The sequence below is a fragment of the Gekko japonicus genome, unplaced genomic scaffold (genome assembly GCF_001447785.1).
Source record: "Gekko japonicus isolate JY-2015 unplaced genomic scaffold, Gekko_japonicus_V1.1 scaffold1789, whole genome shotgun sequence".
Lineage (NCBI taxonomy): Eukaryota > Metazoa > Chordata > Lepidosauria > Squamata > Gekkonidae > Gekko > Gekko japonicus.
Window position 1 is genome coordinate 319,956 of NW_015176026.1, and position 15,180 is coordinate 335,135.

Genomic DNA, 15,180 nt, shown 5'->3' on the forward strand with positions numbered 1-15,180 from the left:
TTTGTGAGCTACTGGCATTAAAGTTGTGAGCAGGTGATTTGGCTCCTGCATAGATAAGTCTGCTCTGGAGCCCTCCTTCCTGAGCCGAGACAAAAATGTGTGAGCCGGAGGCTAAAAAACTGTGAGCTAGCTCACACTAACTCAGCTTAGAGGGAACACTGGACACGATTCCTAATTGCACAAGTCCTTCCTGAATGGCTGATCAGATTATTTGGTTCAAAATACCCCAGCACTTGTAGTTCCTATGAATACCTGTGACTGCTAACATTTGTTCTGTCATAGTCAGCATTGTCTACTCTGACTGGTGGCAGGTGTGCAGGCTCTTGAGTAGAGGCCTCCTGCATCTCCTGCTTTCTAATTCTTTCAACTGGAGATACCAGGGATTGAACCTCGGACCTTCTGTATGCAAAGCAGATGCTGTACCACTGAGCCTCACAACCCCTCCCTATATACACACACACACACATTCAGACTTTCAGAATGCCTTAAAAATCTTGCACACACCACAGGAAAGCAGCTCCTGTGTTTCTAGCAGTAACCATTAATGGGCTCAGTGCTGGATGTCAGGTTGGCAAGGCTGAATCAGTCTAAAACATTTCCCTTTAGTGCTTACCCTTTCAGCAGAAAAGTTTCACTAACCGTTCTGTGAGATTTACTATTTTAGGGGCATTTCGCACATTATTTTTTTTTTTAGCTGTTATCCTAAAGATGTAAAGTGTGAATGTTACAAGCATTCATTAGGGAGCTGTGATTGGTTGATGATACTTGTTGAACATACACTTGGTAATAAACCTGGAAGTTCTCTGTGTAATGTGTGAAGTGGCCCTTGTAACAATGGCATTCAGTTATTTTTTGTTTTTTCTCTCCTCCCCCCCCCCCCCCCCCCGCCTTCTCTTGCAGTCGAGAGCTTTCCTGAGGGACTATTACCGGGACCACAACATAGAGCTATCCAAGCTACTGTACAAAATGGGCCAGACTCTACCAACTTGGCTGCGGGAGGAACTTCAGAACACTAGATAGCCACTTCATATTTCCTGTATTGAGCAATAGTAGAATGAGTCCACGGGGAGGATCTCAAACCTGAATGCTGAGCTGAAATGACATGTTAGGGTGTGAGATGCACAACCTGGGAAGAAGAAGCATTTTGAGCAATATCCATTCAAGGTCTTCAGGGGAAATGGGGAAAGGCCCCTACAGTTGAGATTGTGGCTTGGAAGAAGTTGATTAGCCACGCCCCTGAGTCAGTCAGCATTCTGCAGATCCCTTCCGGTTTCCCCAGGAGCTACAGCTGGTGTCAGGGTTGCCTCCTACTCTGTATTGCCACTTCCTGGTGAAGAGGACTCACAGAGGATCTGCTTTCTCCTCCACACTTCAGTTCCCTCTTCTGAAATAGTATTACAGCAAGTGACTCCTCTCCTCAGGTGATGGGGAAAAGAGGGAACAAAGAACTCCTGTGGGGCCAGTTTGGGATTAATTGCTGTGCCATGTGAGTGTAGGAGGAGACCCGACAACGTGGGTTGTGTGAAGTCTGAGCCAGATGAGGACCCTGCTGCAAGCATGGACCCAGTTATGCAATTTGGGCTCAAACCCAGACTGGACTGAGGCAGTATAACTGAGTAGAATTCTTAGCTGAAAGGAGGTGTCTTCTGTTTTATACAAGGTGATATTGAAAGATGCTGGTGCTGGCAATATTTAGGTTATCCCAGATGGATTATTCTTTTCCATCTTTTTATTTTGGGGTTGGGTGGGGGTGGAGATAAGGAATAGGGGGGGGGGGGATACCCACACGCTCACCTCACAAATTATCTGCCAAGAAGATTGTCTGAATATGTCCCACCAACCATCCCTGTCTGCAGTCACAGGTTTTTTAAAATGTGAGTGGTATTTCCTGTGGTAAAAGACTGAGGCCATCCAGTATCCTTGCTGCTTTTTAGCACATGGCCTGCCAGCTCGAAAAAGCAAACTGAACAGGGCATCAGCAGCGGGTGGGGAAATGTATAGGCACTGGGCTAATGGCTGCCAAAAAGATTAAGAACACTGAACCTCTTGAGAACTAAAAGAGACAGTATTTTAATAACTTCCTTTGTGAGAGCTTTTTTGGATTCCCATAGTTTGTATTTCAGTTCCTGGGTTTTTATTTTGTCCCTTTTCGTGTTGGGGTGGGTGGGAGTAATATGGCCCATAGATTTGGTTGATCTCCCTAATGTTTGCATTTTAGAAGAACTTTTAAAGGATGAGTGTATTGTTGCCACAGCTCCATGGACTTTGCTTTTCCAGTATTTTCTGCCAGGGCCCCTTCTTGACTGAGTGACAAGCTCTGCTAACAAAGTCAGCCTTTGCAGTTTTGCCAAGTGTGTACATATATAACAATTGGCAGGCAAGCTGCTGATGGTAAAATTGTTCAGCTATATTTGCAGTTGGCCGTTACCTCTCTGCCTCATTTTGGCGAAAGTGACAAGTTAAAGCAGAACCATAAGTGATTTTGTCACTTGGCTTATCCAGTCTAATACGGTTATTTATTGAAGGCCTTTATAAGGAATGACTGAAAGACTCATTTTTCAGATGAAGCTGAGAAGGTTGGATTTGGGAAGGAAGAAGCACGGATTGATGTGTTTCTGTTTTTTTTTCCTTTTCAACACAGTGCAGGGGTTGGTTTAATGAACTAGAAATATAGGTACTCTGCCTCCAAATGCAGACAGTTCTGGTAAATAGTAACACACCGTTTGGTTGTAAAGGCCAATGGAAGGAGATTTATAGACTGGGAACTGAAGACTTCAGCAGAGAAGGCTTTTCCTCAGTGCTTATGTTTTAGAGTTGAAGACCACAGGTTATCTCATCAGGTTGCTTTCATGCCTTGCTTGTGGGCATCCTGGAGGCATTTGGCTCATCATTGTGAGGAATAGGGTGCTGGCGCTCATGGGCAATTGGCCTGATCCCTCAGGGGCCTTCAGAAGCAGAAATCCTTCAAAGTAGCAGTTGTCTTGTGAGCCAGGAGAACAGTTCCTCATACGAACACAAGCCTCTTCCTAAGCTCAGGGTCAGGGTCTTGTCTTGAAACAGTTGCAGGTTCCCTCTGTGAAGTGTGAAGACTTCATCATGACGTCCTTATTCTTATCTTGTCTCCCCTGCCCCCAGCTCACTTAATTCCCTTCATTCAGGTTTTCTCAGCCATCTTCAGTCAGTTTGATTCCCTTTCACATAAGTATCTTCCTGATGTAATGATCTCAAGGCCCCAAAGCTTATGCCATGGTAAACATGTTAGTCTTCAGATTGCCACAAGACTCCATTTTATGTTTGCTTCTTTAGACTAACAGGACTCTGTAGAACTCTATTACTCTTCTACATGGGTTTTCTCCGATGCCCACCCTGATGCTGTGCATGAGCTCCACCTTGTGGATCAGTCAGGAGTTGCTGATTCTCTTGCATGAGACCTTATTCAAACAGGATTAAACAATAAGGAGTATGTAGCTAGGATATAATACTGTAGAAAACTAAATGTGAATTGCAGTGTGGTGGTGGTGGGCAATACCTTTTTAAAGAAATTAAATACAATGTGTGCACACAGCCTTCTGTAGCAGTAAGTTCTCAGTAACTGGAATGAAATAAGCTGGCTGTCAAGAGATCCTCCCTTCCCAGGCAATCTTGGCTGGACACATGTATCTCCTTTCAGATGGGAGCAACCCAGAAGAAAATGCAAAGGTTGTATGTCATGTGCCTCCCTTGCTCATTGTAAGATGAGCCCCTTCTGCATTATCTTGGCTCTGTCCATTTCTTCTCTCCCCACCGTTGTTCAAGAAAGCTCTTTCCTGTTTGTAGCTATCTGCTAGAATGCAGGCATAAGAGAACAGAACCCTCTCCCTGCTTATAGCTTACCTCCTTACCTCCACCAATCACTGTTCCTGGTTTTGGAGCGCAATGGAGACATATGTGTAACTAGGACGACCTTTGGAGAGGAGTGATGGTTCTGCATCTTGCACACTCTCTTTTACTGTGTAATAATGCACACATACGTTCATTATACATGTTTGGAGCAGATCTATGTTTCAGTATGCAGTTTCGCCACAGTCACATCTAGCTGACTCTTGAGCATCTGCATGTATTCTAAGAGCTGAAGTCTTGCAAAAATTACGAGGCTTTTACAGGGTGCCAGTTTAGGCAGCCTGTGACTGACTTTAACTTTGTAGTTTAGCTGTCTGCCCTACTTCAATTTTCAAGTGATGTGTTCACATTAGAAATGTACCTGGCAACAGAGTTATCCAGTTAGAGCAACTACATAAGCGCTTTTCATGTGGCCTTTCTTTAGCTGCTTAGCAGTTTTGAAAATGGAGTCCAGCAGCCATCTTCCTTGCTCTATTACAGATTAGTGATTCTGCGAATACCAGTTCTAGCAAGCCATGCCTTCAGAGGTACAATGAGATTGAGCAAGTCAGTTGGTCAGATGGGACAAAGCTTGTAACACCAAAAGAAGCATGCAGTTGGTTTGGTGTAACTCAGTACTGGTGTTGCTTTGGGCCTGGGGCAAAATTAATACAGATGGAGACAACAGGATCATAGCTTTTCATAGTTTTTGGAATGCCATGAGTGGAGGTGACAGCTACCTTCACAAAAGAGGTTTGCTGGACCTTTTTATTTTCCACCATTTTGGGGTTGCTGGTGTAATTCACAAAGACAGATCTATAAGTAGCAGAAGCAAGAGAGCTAGCTGTTAAAATACAGTTGCAGGAAACACTGAACAGTCAACCTCCAGTGGGAGAGCATCAACAAAGAGACGGTAGGTGCAGGCACTGCCATCGAGGAAGGTACTAGTTTGAAGGCAACTTATTATTATTTTTCTGAAGTAACTGTGTTGTGTTAGAATAACTTTTCTAGAAGATGGTAGCATGTGGACTTTTTGTTTCCTCACAGACGTGGTGCTGTGTTGGTCATGCCTTGCTTCAGTTCTGGTGCTCAGGAACAGAGGGAAAATTACGGATATACTGTCTCACTCTCACACCTAACTTGGTCCATTTACAGACTAAGCCAGCTTCCAGGGTGGTTTAGAAGAAAAATAATTTTCAATTAAAATAATGAAGTTGACCAGTTGTGGTAGAAAGAGGGGAGGTGATAGGGCGATACTGCAGGGGTGTACTGTTTCCCTTGGCTTTACCACTGGCCCTATGAAGAGGGACCCTGCTGTGGCCAGAGTATCTAGAAGGCTGGGGTGGGGCACTACTGAACGATCAACATCTCTCCCCCCCCACCTCTGCAACTGCTAAACAGAACATGGGCTGTGTTGTCATGGCTGACTAAGCAAGAAGAGACTGAGCTCCCTAAGTAAGATCTGCCTCTGATGCCAACATGGCTCTAATGGTATAAGTGAGACATCTAGAGAGCTTGGGAGAAGGTGATCTACTATAAATCTAACAAATACAATGAGCAATTTTAGGGCGGTGATTTCTGTGGAATATTTCTACTGCTTTTGTAGACTGAATGTTCTTTGCAGTTTAGGAACAGGAGGCTTCAAATGCAGCAGTCCCATTCCTGACCCCAGTTTCTCTCTGTGTGTTTCTTACTGTCATAAATGTCAGGCCACAGGTTTAGATGTTAAATGGCAGGAAATTCATGGTTTCCCTTATGTATGTGGAAGGTGCAGGTGATAGTTCTCAAGGGAGACTTCGGCAAATGGCTTTAATAGGTAATGTTCAGAGGGTATTGCAGCCACTGACTGAAATTTCAGTCTCATTATGAACTTTATTGTTACCATTGTGAACTGCTTTCTGCAATTTCTAACTAGAAAACTGGTGTAGAAGCTTTTTATAAATGAATAACATATGCTTGAGTTTGGGTCCAGTTGGTAACCGTCTCCATCTTCTTAGGCTCTGGCATTTGCACTGTCAAAGCAACAAATGCAAAATATCTAATCTTAGACATCTTTTGGATTTTAAAAAAAGTAAATTTAGACTGGCTCCAAAATAGTACTGTGATTTTTGCCTGCACTTTACATGAAAAAAGAAATCTGTCTCTCCTCTAACTCATTTGGTCATTGTAAGAGTCGTATGGCATTACTCTCCCTGGATGAGCAAATCTTGCTGAGAGTTTGTCAAGATCTGGCCTTTAAAAAGAAACACAACACTTGTCCTTATGTTTTTTTTTTTTTGGTGATTGTTCTTAAGAAAAGGAGGAGCCTTCTGTCAGTTCCCATTTTTATTTTTGCATGAGATTCTGTATGGTTTTCCCATGGGGAAAAGGGTATTTTCTTGGTGGGAGGGAGGGAGGGAGGGGAAGGGACTATTTTAAGAATCTTTATTTCCCCCTTATTTTTAATCTGTACTTGAACTCCATTTTGGGTTCTGAAAACTGTGTCACTAATGTAAAGTCCTGTTGAATTAACTGCTAATAAAATGGGGTTATCTGTTTTTAAATACTTGAGTGAACTGTATTCTCTTCTTTTAAGACTGAATTTGAAATGGAATGCAATACCACTGTGGAACATTCTAGGACTTTCCTACTTTGGTCTTGAATGTGAACTTGGGGCAAACCACAGCTGCTGACACATCCCACATGGGTGTGTTGCGGAAGAGTGTCTGGTGTGTTCAGAGCTGTGCTTATTTAACATGTGGTATTAAAAAATTATCAGGATGCCTGTTACTTTCTTTCTGTGTGATGTCAAGTTCCCTAGAATTAAGCAGACCCCCCCCCAAAAAAAATCCAAATTAAGAAGCAGAATGTTAGAGAATGTCTAGGAGAAACTCCACCCCTCTTCCAATTCATAATACTTTTTCAGGAATTCACATTATCACATGGCTATGAATCCAGTAATTTAGAAGCCAGTAAAGCCCCGTTGGTGAGTTCCATTAACTACATATTTAGCATAAAATTTTAAATATTTTAAACTTTAAATACTCACCAAAGATTAGAAATTAACTTTGAAATCTTCTACTGATCCTGAAAGCTTTGTTCAGTTTCCATTTGGAATACAATCACTGGTTGAGGTTTGAAATTTTTCTCAATAATTAAAAAAATTCTGGGATCCAGAGAAGCATGGATTGGCAAGGGTTCCCCACCAGGTGGCAGCATCAGTTTAGAAAAAAAAACATTTGCTAGATTAAAATGAAGTTTATAAGAAAGTTGTATCTGAAGCTTATTAGAGTGTCACACACACACTGGTTGCAATGTATAACTACCAGAATCAATTTTGCCATTGCCACCTCCTCGGGAGTATTTTTTTGTTTTTATAAGTACCCAAGGGTACATTTTTATTGATTTTTCCCATTATAAACCACAAACATACATAGCAACAGACAAACACCTACCTACAACTAACAAACACAAAACATACAGCGAGAGGCTTATATCTCATATTCTATCTTCGATGAACTATTTGTTAATTTTCCACAGTAATTTTCCCTTGTCTACAGTAATTTTCCCTTGTCTATCTTAATGGCTTTCCCTTTTCTGTGTTCTCAGATTTCCACAAATCAAGTTATTATGCTTGTTATACCAGTCATAAAATCTCTTCCAAGTGTTCTGAAAAGTCCATTCAGTTCCAGCTCTCATCTCTAATGTCAGTTTATCATTCTCAGCTGTTTCAAACAGTTTATTCACAAATTCTTGTTTTGTTGGAGTCTCTGTTGTTTTCCAGTATTTAGCATATAAAATTCTTGCAGCTGTATTGTTACTGTGACGGAGTTTTTCCTAATATGGGATCTGTCACTTCTTGCATTTAGCCATGTGTTACATTTCCTGCAATTGCACTTCAATCAGTATCCGTATGGAATGCATACTTTTATCTCATGTGTGAGTAGGATCTTGGAACTCAGTTTTGATTGGTGCCACATGTGTGGTCGCTTGGGGAATTTCTGAAGTCTGGAGAAAATGTTGATATCTATTCCACGTCTTTGTTACTCCAAGAAAAATAAGTGTGTATTGCTGTTAAAATAACCAGTACAAAACCTTTCTAACATCTTGTTGGAGCTGTGGGTGGATGGTTATTGTCCACGGAAGAAGGTGGGGGGGTTGCAGGGAAACTGAATTCACTCTTTTAATCTGATTTTACTGTGGAAGACGCGGGGTGGCTATTGCCCACAACCAGGGTGTCTGAAGCACCGAGTCAAATCGACGGGATGAAGGGCCAATCAACAAATTAAATTCTAGGATGCTACTGAGTCTAGATGGTGAAGATTGTAGTTGGCTGCATGAGGAACTCTGGAGGAAATGCTGGTGGAAGGCTGGGAAAGGTCTGCAGCCATCATTGACGTCTGCTGACGAATTGCTGGACCCACCTCTTAGTAGATCTATAGTGTGGCTGCATATCAAAAAGGCTGTTTTAAACCTGGGAAAGGTATAGGAAAGAGCAACCAGAATGATCAAGAGGACTGGAGCCATCTTCCTTATAAGGAAAGGCTAAAACGTTCAATTTAGAAACAAGACTATTAATGGTTTATATGACAGCGGTTTATTCATGGGATGGAGAAAATGGCTAAAGAGGACTTGTCTCCTGGTCCCAATATGCTAGACCTAGGGGCCACTCAATGAAGTTGATGGGCAATACATTCCAGACAAAGGAAATACTACTTTACTCAGCATGTAATTAAATTGTGGAATTCGCTACCTGTGGACTTATTTATTTAATGACCAAGAAGGTCCTCTCCCATGTTGCCACTCCTCTACATTCAGAAGGCAGGGGAAGCCGAAGCAGGGCCTTAGAAGATGACCACAGCAGTTGGGTAGGTTCATAAGGGAGTAGGCAATGTTTCAGGTGTGCTCATCCCAAACTATGCAGGGCATTAATACACATTTGCAGTCTTGCCTTGGCTTGTTGGAACGCTGTGGGCATCCGAAGATGGTCATAGTGGTTACCTTTCAAGGGCAGCCTATGCAGAGCACATTGCAGGAATCTAATCTGGATGCTGCTAGAGCATGTAGTGGTGGCCATGTGTACAGATGGCTTCAAAAGCGGATTAGAAAAATTCCTTAAGCATAGCCCCATCAATAGAGCTAAAGGGGATTTCCACCTTCAGTGGGAACGACCCTTTGAATACCAGTTCTCTCAAGAGCAGTTCTCTCAGATCTTTCTCAGTCCCATCTACTTCACAGGATGTCTGTTGTGGGGAGAGGAAGGGAAGGTGGTTATAAGCTGCTCTGAGCCTCTGAGTGAAAGGCGGGGTATAAATCCAATTCTTCTGTGGGCCTTCCCAGGGTATCTGGTCTGCTGCTGTGGGAAATAGGATGCTGGACTGGATAGACGATTACAAGGAGAGATGCCATGGCTGCCATCCAAAAACCAGAGAGAGATTCCAGGTTTCCTATATGCTCCTTTCCATAGGAGTTGGGGGTATGTGCATGCATGGATCCTGACAGCATGCCCTCCAGTGTTAGTTTATGCTGTTTCAGCTGTGCTAGTTCGTTGTTTAATTCGCAATGTTGGCAAACTTCCTAATAGCTTTGCTTCTCTGGTTACTTAGCAGGCTCCTACTCTACCACCAACACATCTTTAGATCACATAGCGTGGGAGCTTAGAATAGTATTGACAATGCCTGTACAAAACAAAATTGCTTGTTGATGTTGGGGGTTGGAATTCTCTTTTAGCTTGAATAGTTTGGGCTGCATCAATAACAGTTAATTTCTAGGTGGTGTGGAAGAAGCTGCCATTGTCATAAAAACTCCCCTTAGCTGTTGCTTGTCACATAGCAATGTTTTTTCCCTCCATCAAGGGCATTCTTAATTCAAGAGGTTGCCTGTGAGCCAGCAGCTGGAGCTGGGATAATACAGATGGTGTGGTAATACACAGCATATCTCTAAGGAGTGCCACAGATTTGGCTGGCAGAGTTGGGCACTGAGCAGCCTAACTGCTATTGCTGCACTCTTGACAAGAATGGCACTGAAGCACTGAAGCTTGCCAAAACAGCAGAGTTCCAGGTCCCAGTGTTTGTAGCGAAAGCTTTTACACTGGCTGCTTTCCATTATACCGATCGGAGTCGGCGCAGGCACACTATATCCCAGAGGTGTGAATGCACAGATGACCACTCGAAGATCCCCAGTTACAGGTAAGCAACTTGCTTTATTCTGCCCTGACCTGGATAATCCAGGGTAGCCTGATCTCATCAGATCTCAGAAGCTTGGCTAGTATTTGAAAGGGCAAGCTCCAAGGAATACCAGGGTTGTGATGCAGGCAATTGCAAACCAGCTCTGAAATGTCTCTTGCCTTAAAACAACTCTTGCTCACCACCTAGTGATGCACAATGCTAAAAGAGCTAGAACTTTTGGCTGCCAGAGAATCTTAGGATCTCCTGGCTATTCTACACACAACGCCATAAGATAATCATTATTATCCAAGTATTCTGTCTGTTCCTGTCTCTAAAAACTGGTGTCCTCACAATCATATCTCATAAATGGTATATGGCAGGTAATTGGTGTTAAAGGAATTAAATTTTGGGCCTTTTGCACAAGATCACTCTTCGCATAGAAGTCACCATGGATGCTTTGATTTTGCTTTTTAAAAAATCTCAGACTTATAATGCTGTGAATTTGTCTTTCAAGCCCTGATATTTTCTCCCTCTACCAGACTCTTCTTGTTTGAATTTCTAATGAAATATTTGGGAAGGGTGTGCTACCTGCTGCCATGGCAAAGGGAACAGAGTGCTTGCTTCTCTAAGTACAGCTAAGAGAATAGGCTGACTGAGCACAAACACTTAAGCACCATGCAGTTCTTTTCATCCAGAAACTATAAACCTCGGTGTACACTTTTGCTAACAAAAATAGTTAGAACTGAAAAGAATATAGTTACCTAATCTGTGTCTCTTGTTCTGTGGCATAGTACACAAAACAATGCCGGGCATCCTATAGCAATATTCTGTTGTGCATATTGTATCCAGTTGAGGGCACTAGAGCAGATGTTAAAACTGCTTCACTGCTATGCGCACGATGGAAATCTCTCCCTTGCAGCACACTGATGTTCACACCATGGGCAATTGTTTGAACTTTTAGAGCCTGACGCTAAAGGCCTCCTAGAACTTGGGCAAAGAATTGAACTTCTGTAAGCAGAGGATTCCTACCCAGCCAATAGATTTCCCTCAAAAACAACACAACGGACAACTTTTAGCAGAAGGCTAGATTGCGAGTGGAGGAAAGCTCAAAACAAGTGTGACCAAACACAGCTGAGAACCTATTTTTAAATTATTCTTTTTTTATTGTTACCTGTATTGTGTTGTGAGCCTTGCAACAGCAGGGGAAGGTGGGCTAAAAGTCTAAGAGAATAAATAAATACATAATGTTATCATGCCTAATCCATTTCCCCTGCTGTTCTCCTGAAGATGTTTTAAACCAAGGAAGGTGAACCAGGACCTTAGCAAGGTGGAGGTGAAGCGAGCAGTCCATCATCATGGGAAAGGAGTCCTGTTGCCAGCACAGGGTGGAATGTTCCAGTCCAGCAAAATCTCTGGATGGTTTTGTGCATTCCTTTGTAATGCATGTGTGGTCTGAGTTGTAAAGGTTGCCCTGGAGTGAGGTGAGAGCAATAGGTCAGCCAGACTTTTTAATGCTCCTCCAATTTCTAATTCTGTGATATTTAATCAGAGGGCTGAAAGGGAAACTGAGCCTAAACCATTATGTATTTGTAGTGCTACTCTGGTCAGCTTGTTTACAGTCATTCCACATGGTAAGTATGATAGGAGGATTCTGCTAATGTCAATGGATCATAGGGTGAGGGAAATTCTATATACCATCCCTCAGCATTCAGAGTGCCATGGCTGAGCCCCATAAATTTAACTTCCCTTTTTTGTTGAAATTGACAAAGCAAAGCACTAAGACATTCCCTGCCTCTCCTGTCCAGTGAGTACTAGATATAATTCTATAGGGAAGTTGCAGGGTAAAGTATAGTAAGGAAGAAAGTGGCTGGGTCAAACACTGGAGGCCTGTGCAGATATGCTCTATGCCAGGGGTCCTCAGACTTTTGGAGCATGCAGGCACCTTTGGAATTCTCAAAAACTGCTCATAGTGCGCTCAATATTTCTTTAACAAAAACCGTGAAGTTGTAAATATGAAATGTACAAAAGTAATAATAATACATTCAAGTTGTAAATTCAGATACATAAAGATAGAAGATGACAACAACGGGACGGTAGTCTCCGGAATGCGATGCCACTTCAACAAACGTCTTCTTCTAACCAAGAGTCTATAAGCTTCTAAATAATATAATAAATATGTAAACATCAATACTTGCATCTTGGTAATTGTACATCGAAATAACATAGAATTGGTGCAAAGCCTTACGATGATGTGTGAAAAATTGCACTTCAATGGAAAAGCTGCCCAATTCACATGGAGTTCAATACCAGTTTCTAAAAAATATAGCAAAGCGATGTAACCAGACTGGATAACTAAGTATATAGAACCAAAGCCTATGTGAGAAAGAAAATGTTCAAACCTACTTACCACCTATTTCATTGCACAAGTAATGGAGAAGAACCTCTCTCAGACAGAATAAAGCTTATGTGTTAACCAGGTGTTGGTGGTTCCTAACTTACATTGAGTGCTGTGGGACAGCTGCCGCCAAAGCAATCTTTCAAAAAACCTGCATGGCAAATCAGAACCTTCCTGGGCAAAAGCCCCACCTGGCCCCACCCACTTCAAAAACACTTGGCAGATGCCAGGAAAGTTGTTGGCAGATGCAGTGTTGCCTCTGGCACCACGTTGGGGACCCCTGCTCTAGGCGTTTCTAAAGAGCTTGGCATAATGTGGTCTGGGCACCCCTGATTGAAAGGCTGTCATCAATATGCAAGGGCTCCGTTGTGTTCCTGGAAACATTTGCTGAACCTCGGTGGTTCAGCCGTCATCCCTCATACCAATACAGAGCAGGGGGGAATCTATGGTCTTATTTATGGTGAGTATTTCAGTAACTATTATGATCCCCTTTTTACTAGCTCAGCAATGAGAGTGGTGTATTTAAACTGGAAAAAGGATGTTGCGTAACTGTGAGGCAGTCCCCCCACCTCCTTTCCCTTCCGTGCTGCAGCAGCAGGACCACCGAACCAGTTCTTTCTTCTGTCTTCCCAGCTGCTGGTCTTGGTTCTTAGGTTTTTTTCTCTGTAGCAACTGTAGAAGCAGTTTGTAGTCTGAAGTTCTGGGGGGAGGGCTGTGGGTTGTTGTTTCCCCACTGGAATGCTCTTTCAGGAGTTCAGATGACAAGGAGATAAATACATTTCCCAGACCCTGGCAGGGGGATGTAGTTTCAGCTAATGTGTTTTGGGGCTTTCTGGTCTTCTTTGTTATGTAATGTATCTGTTTTTTCTGAGACCTCAGAGTTTTGTCAACAAGGTGGTGGTACAGCTAAACAGATTGGTTACTTATTTTGTATTTCATCTTCTGTGATTAGTCTCCAACAGAGACTGTTTCTATCATGATCCACTTTGGAACTGTTTCGGAAGCTATTCAAAAAACAGAGGGCAAGTTACTGTATTCACTTGAAAGGAAGGTGACCCAGAGTGTAACATGACCTTCCTAAAATGTTATATACCAAAAATATTTTTACTGCCTCTTACTGAAACTTGTATCCAAATATAAGGTGACACCCTCTTTTATGGCATGCTGGGGGGGGGGGGACCTAGTCTTGTATTGGAATAAGATTGTAGTTGCACGTTTGCTGGGAATGCTCTTCTCCAAGCTCTTAGGAAATGGAGTACATGCTGTAAGTGAGGACAGCTTCCGAAGAAGGCTTGGACCCAATACTTACTATGCACATCTATCAAGATCATGGGCCTATAATAGGGCAGATACAGGCACCAGGGAAGCCTGTACTAGAGTAGCTATCAGGGCCTGCATTCTCCAGGTCATCCTTTGGGCACTGTGGTTGGCTAACAGGGATTTGGAGGGGAAAACTTACACTAGCAGAGGAGTAGAGGGTGGTGCCTGGGAAGAAGGAATAAAAGGCCTTGCCCCAAAATGGGAGGTGGTTCACTCCCAAGGAGCAGAGCTGGTGAGGCTGCTGCAGAAGAAGGGATCCCTCATCCAAAAAGGATGAGTCAGCTTGAGGCCAAATACCCTGAGAAGGCTAGGTACAGTATAGTCAGAAGCGTTAGGATTTCTTATTTTGCTGGTTTACTTATAAGGTGAAATCTACTGGAAAAGGAGGGGATAAAGGGGTAGGGTGGGTAGGATAGGGGGAGTTCTTAAAAACAAAATGAACCACAATAAGGAGGGGGGAATTGGGCAAAGCTGCCTTTTCCCTTTTCCATTGCCTTCTTCCCCCTTTCTCACTTCAGCTGAGATGCATTTTGTTCACAAGCATCCCCCCCCAAACCCCAGTTTTGAAGGATTTCTGAAGTGCGTACCGAGATGTTGGGGGATAGACAAGGCAGAGAAGACTCACTCTGACAACTCCTTCTGGAAACTTTTCCCTCAAGATCCAATTCATACCATTTATTTTGCTTCCCTTCTCCATCATTTCCCAGAAATAAACTTTTCAGCCAGAAAAGAAATAGATGGCATTCAGAAAGGCCTAATGCCTGAAACACAGATCAAGTACCCGGTAGATACCTGATGAAAGGAGTTCTGTAGCCACTGTGAAAAAGTCCTTTACCTTAGAGCTTGCTCTACTCATTTCTGAAGTTGGAGTTTATAATAAAACTTTATAACTGTGTGTTAGAATTCATACTGATAGAACCTGAAAGCTGAAGTGGAAATGGTAAGAGTTCACTTTCCTTGCGTTTTTCTTCGTTAGTACATCACGTCTCAGTCAATACACAAAGGAATACTTGATGAAAATATATCTGAAAAATGTTTCCACCAGAAACTTCTCTTGAGTCCCAGCTGATTTGCATATGTTCAAACATCAGCATGCCAAGACCAACTAATTAAGAAATTCTTTTTATAGGAGACTGGGGGGAAATCCTACAGCTTCCTTGAATACGGCAAGTTAAGCGTTATCTAGGCCAGTCCAAAAAAACAAAGTGAATGTGTAATCTCTGCCTGTTATGCAAGAAATACACAGGCCATCTCAACTGATCTACTTCAATGGATTTGAAAACAGGACACAGGGCAACTCTGTGCTCTCCTGTAACACTTGAAGGGGCCAGGACTGAGGTCAAAGTTTGGAAAGAAGAGGTATTCATCAGAAGATTAATAATGTTGTCCCAAGAAAATATCAAGGATATTAATGAACGTAGAGATGAGCAGCAGACTGCTTGTCTGAACAATAAAGCTTGT

The 15,180-nt window shown here is 42.7% G+C and overlaps 1 protein-coding gene across 2 annotated transcripts in view; it reads left to right on the plus strand.

Annotated features, from left to right (window-relative positions):
- The window catches only part of NDST1 (N-deacetylase/N-sulfotransferase (heparan glucosaminyl) 1), a 31,582-nt gene extending 25,296 nt beyond the window's left edge, over nt 1-6,286 (plus strand). For both annotated transcript variants that reach the window (XM_015426606.1, XM_015426607.1), the window contains one exon: nt 901-6,286. In XM_015426606.1, coding sequence (XP_015282092.1) covers nt 901-1,020 — 120 coding nt within the window. In that variant the 3' untranslated portion in view covers nt 1,021-6,286. The remainder of the gene's footprint in view (nt 1-900) is intronic.
- The last annotated feature ends 8,894 nt before the right edge of the window (nt 6,287-15,180 follow it).